The following is a 4484-nucleotide window of genomic DNA, read 5'->3' as shown; positions in this document are numbered from 1 at the left end:
AAACCTAAGTTAAGGAGGTGGGGAGTAATTTACCAAAATTTTACTATGATCTATCAAATTAACTATGATAATAACAATAAAACATTTTCCATTAAGAATTGAATCATCTCCTTCTACTTTTTCTCTCCAACTATGTCCTTCTCAAATGTAATAAAACATTATTCTCAAATGTAACAAAAATTTCTGTCTTCTATTACATTTGGTTTGGTTGAAGGAAAGAAAAAGATCTAAGATCCCGAGCTCACACCTCATGATTTTATTTAATAGTGCTCCAACATTAAAAACACTCACTTCACATGTCTCCAACTTTTCAAAAAAAATCATATTATGTAAGAGTCCTAAGAACAGACATGTCTCCAACTTTTGTCATAGCATTATGAGACAATGGACAACCCTACCATATTACACACTATAAATCTACAATTCATCAGACATGGACCCTACCAAATGGATTTCCAGATTGGTATGAATTTTGGATGTCTCAATCTATGGAGGATTGTGCTCATGTCTGTCTAGTTTATTGACTATGATGCTAATGACATTCCAGTCAAAACCACGATACTGAAGCCATCGAATAATCCTTGACTTTCTTGTTTCCTTTGGAACATTTTCACCTTTGAACCACTGCTTTGAGGCCTGAACATAAAGATGATCCATGGATTTCTTTGACAAGTTAATAATTGATTTTTCTTCTTCAGCACCATCATTCTTGTCCTTAAAAACTACTTCAACTGCATTTTCAGCATCAGGTTGACTAACTCCCTTCTTGAACAGTGCCTGCCACAAGAATTCAAGTCCTGTCACGCAATAATATTTTCGTTGATAATAAGAGCAAGTGTGTTATTATATGGCTCATAAATGCATGTGCTGAAATGAAAACAACGTCGCTGGCTTTGCAAGATGCTGTCACAATCTATGAAGCATTGGCATAGATACGGACACTGGACAAAATAAAATAAAATAAAAAACAAACGTAATCACATGTGCCGGTGTCGTGTCAGTGCTATAAAGCTCTTAATAAGGAAGATGTATTCATCAAAGGATAGTGAAATCAAAATATCAACACAATATTTACACTATTGATTTGCTACGAAACTAACAAGAGGATGAACATAAGGACAGAATACAGTGGCTTACTTGTTTGATCCGTCTTGGACCCCAAGTAGACGAAGACCATTTAGATTGAGAAAACGATTCAGCATACAACTTATCATTGATGAACCCTCTGAAACAAGCCAAGGGATGAAATGGTCACCACAAACCCGCAGGATGTATTAAAATTCAGATTTTATATACAAACTTGAAAAAGTGCACTGTGAAAAGTACAACACGGTGTGATTATTTGTCAAACTGAAGAGAAGGTTTGCCATTTGTATCTGTTATTGCAGACATCTTATTTTCAAGGCCAAGAATCACGTAACGTACATATTCTCACTTAGTTCAACTGAATGGAACATGATGAAAACTGAATTTAGGAAAAGCAAGTAGAATTTCAAATAATGATACGTTTGGAACAGCCTGATCATTTTCATATGAAGTTGGCTACATACTGTCTCTGGAGCTTGTTTATCACTGCCTCCACTGCATTAGGAGAGAATCTCTTGCTAAGCAATTTCTTTCTCAATTCAACTGCCGTGAGTGCCCTGCGGATTAAGGAGACAGACATGCTTAAAAGAAATAACAGCGTAAAGAGACAAGCGAATCGGCGTAAAGCGACAAGCAAAATTACATATTTAACATGAAAAAGTTTGATTTCTATTACACTAAATGACGAAACACTATGCTTCAGAATCTGGTCAATTTAGAGAACTAACCTAGATGCAAGTAATTTGACAGCTGATTGTTCAACGTCATTGGTAGATTTGTCAAGTCGTATAAAATCCTGCTCACCAGAGTCTTCTGTCTGAGGGACTGTCAGTTCTCCAACCTCCTCCATTTGTTCGGAACCTATAATGCACAAGTTAACATGATCTGAACAACTTTATTCTTAGATATACAAGTTGTAAGTGCTACGACTATGATTTTAGAGCTTACTTATTGATATTGCACGTGAATATTTTAAAAACCAAACAAACAATTCAACTGGTTGAACCTTGAAGCGACCTTTATCGTGGTTTCATCTTGGTTCAAGCGAATTAAGCCAGTTGAACCATGACCTAGAAGTCTCGCTGGTTTGAAGTCTGATTTGGTTTTTAAAACATTGGATAAAATAGAATGATGACATATGCCAAGTTTGTATTAACTTTTGAGAGCTTTAAATCAGAATAAGTTTGTATTCTTAAGAAAAAGTACTAACAAACTAAGTGTTTGTGGAGAAGTTAAGTGTATGTTTGGTTTAGCTTTTGGATGAGCCAAAAGCAATTCTAGAGGTATACAATTGATTTTGGAATGATTTTGAGGTGTTTGGTTCTTTTAAAGTAGAATTGATTCTACTTGAAGCTAGAATTTGTAGTATTTTAGTTTAAACGTGATTTTTACATTGAAATTTATTGTTCAACTCAATTGTCTCTTGTTATCCAAACATAAATCACTTTACATTCAACTCATTTTTAATCGGAGTTAATTTTTCTTACATAATCAATTCACTCAAAATCAAATTTTTTTCACCGGCAGAACCAAACATACACTAAACGTGAGAGCTTATGTAACTAGTTTACCTTCTTCAATGTCATGAAATAGTAAGTCAGTATGAACTTCATCTGGATTTTGAGAAGTTTCACAATGTGCAATTGTTGCATGCCCAATTTTACCATCATTTATCTTGATTACACTGCCATCAGCAAAGCTACAATATTCCAAATGAGGAATCTTCACCCTGCATGATGTTATAGGAATGTACCTAACAGTAACAGAAGAAGAACTAAAGTCTCTACTCTTCAAGCAAGCAATCTGAAACTTCCAAATGTTCCTAATTTCAATAACCCAAAAAGCAAAAGGTATGAGAATCATGGGCAAAACGCTTGAATCTTTTACAAGAATTTCCATCGACCCATTACAATTCAACCAATTGGGTAACTAAATTAGAACTTCATTTTTCATTTACACTGAAAAAGAATCAAACTTTTCTATGATTTTGATCCTCCAACTATGGCAAACAAATGTGTAAACAAAATTATGGAGATAAACGGAATGAAATGGCATAAACTAGTTACCGTGGAATTGAAAAAACGCGAGGTAGAAGATGACACGAGATTTTGAAGCCAATGTTTCCCGCGAAACTTGCCATGTTCATGTAATCAAAATTTGTGCCTTGAAAGTAGCAAGGGTTTCTTACTCTTTGATTGTTTTCAATTTGCACCCTCTTGTTTTTTTTCTTCAATGAAGAAAATCATGAAACATGGGCTCGCCCATTTTAAGGCCCTATTCAAAAGTAGATGGTCTCAAAATGACCTAGCCCAATTAAGTTAGATCGAGTAAATGGTCCTGAACATAAATTTAGAGAATTTTTTAATGCACCATATATATTTAAACACTACAAGAAAATACTAAAATTTTCTTAGATTTCGAAGATGCATCTCCGGACGCATTCAAATTTTGATTTAACGTTAAAATATTTTGGAGATGCATCTTCAAACGTATTTCGGAGATGCATCTCTGGAAGGAATTGTAGCTTAAATTGCGCCATAACTCTTCTCCTTCCTCATTTCTAAAAAACTCAAAAGATTATCAAACTCTCTACGAGTTTCTTCCATCAACCAAGTCCAAAATCAATCAAGGAAACTCAAAGGTTCTTTAATCAACATCAAGGACATCTGATACATCATCAAACACTTAAACAAAATCCAACTTTGTAAGTTTTTGATAAGTTTTTTGAGTTTTTGTGTAAAGGAGTAAAATCTGATGATTTAGGTCAGAAATGAGTAGGAAGTACAAGAATGTTAGTTTATACATACTGTAAAACATGTTAGTTTGTTTAAAATCACGATCAAACCATTTATTTTGAGGTTTGCATGTTTACATTGCCACCATTGATGACCTGAAGAGTTGTAGAAAATTCTGGAGATGTATCTCTGAAATTTTTAAATGTTTGGATTCATTTTACCCAAAGATGTATCTCCGTAAATTATCAGTCTGTTTTTTTTTCTGGCTTGCTTGTAGTGTTGTTTGTATTAATTGTATGATTTAACTAGAGATATTATGGCTGATAGACCTGATAGACTGGGGTACGAGAGGATTGCAGAACATGCATCAATACGACAGGAGAAGAGCCAAGTTTCAGAGGCTCATGTTCACTCAGGTCATATGGAGGCATCTACTTATGAGGCTTGTGCTTATCCATCTTATTCTTCCTGTATGAGACGGGTTTCACCTACCGATGCATCACTCCCTCCGTCCTCCCGCAAACGCCATATTTCACCTATTTAGGCGTCAGAGATATGCGAGTCACTGGTGGTACCGGAGTCACTAGTGCCACCTTTGACGAATGATGCTTATGAGCTAGTGTCGCCTTCTACTACTGAGCCAGTGTCGCCTCCAAAGGGCGA

The 4484-nt window shown here is 35.2% G+C and overlaps 1 protein-coding gene across 2 annotated transcripts; it reads right to left on the bottom strand.

Annotated features, from left to right (window-relative positions):
• Positions 1–297: 297 nt before the first annotated feature.
• On the bottom strand, positions 298–3318 carry LOC127117551 (uncharacterized). 2 transcript variants are annotated; one of them, XM_051047609.1, is made up of 6 exons: positions 3153–3318; positions 2658–2839; positions 1815–1947; positions 1551–1643; positions 1138–1225; positions 298–777 (listed from the first exon to the last, which is right to left on the bottom strand). In XM_051047609.1, exons 1-6 carry the CDS (start codon positions 3230–3232, stop codon positions 487–489), a joined length of 867 nt encoding a protein of 288 aa, XP_050903566.1. In that variant the 5' UTR covers positions 3233–3318; the 3' UTR covers positions 298–486. The 2 variants fall into 2 exon arrangements, with proteins under 2 accessions (XP_050903566.1, XP_050903565.1); XM_051047608.1 differs by having other exon boundaries at positions 2658–2908; positions 3153–3316.
• Between the last annotated feature and the right edge of the window lie 1166 nt (positions 3319–4484).

This window comes from Lathyrus oleraceus, chromosome 2, assembly GCF_024323335.1.
Source record: "Lathyrus oleraceus cultivar Zhongwan6 chromosome 2, CAAS_Psat_ZW6_1.0, whole genome shotgun sequence".
NCBI classification, from domain to species: Eukaryota; Viridiplantae; Streptophyta; class Magnoliopsida; order Fabales; family Fabaceae; genus Lathyrus; species Lathyrus oleraceus.
This window is presented reverse-complemented; position numbering and strand designations above follow the sequence as displayed.

What these genes read in the sequence shown, in the direction of transcription:
- LOC127117551 (XM_051047608.1), bottom strand. Translation starts at nt 3,232, where the DNA reads ATGAACATGGCAAGTTTCGCGGGAAACATTGGCTTCAAAATCTCGTGT. An exon ending in CGCGTTTTTTCAATTCCACG is followed by an intron (nt 2,909 to 3,152) that starts GTAACTAGTTTA and finishes TATTGAAATTAG; the next exon opens with GAACATTTGGAAGTTTCAGA. An exon ending in ATAAACAAGCTCCAGAGACA is followed by an intron (nt 1,226 to 1,550) that starts GTATGTAGCCAA and finishes GGCTTGTTTCAG; the next exon opens with AGGGTTCATCAATGATAAGT.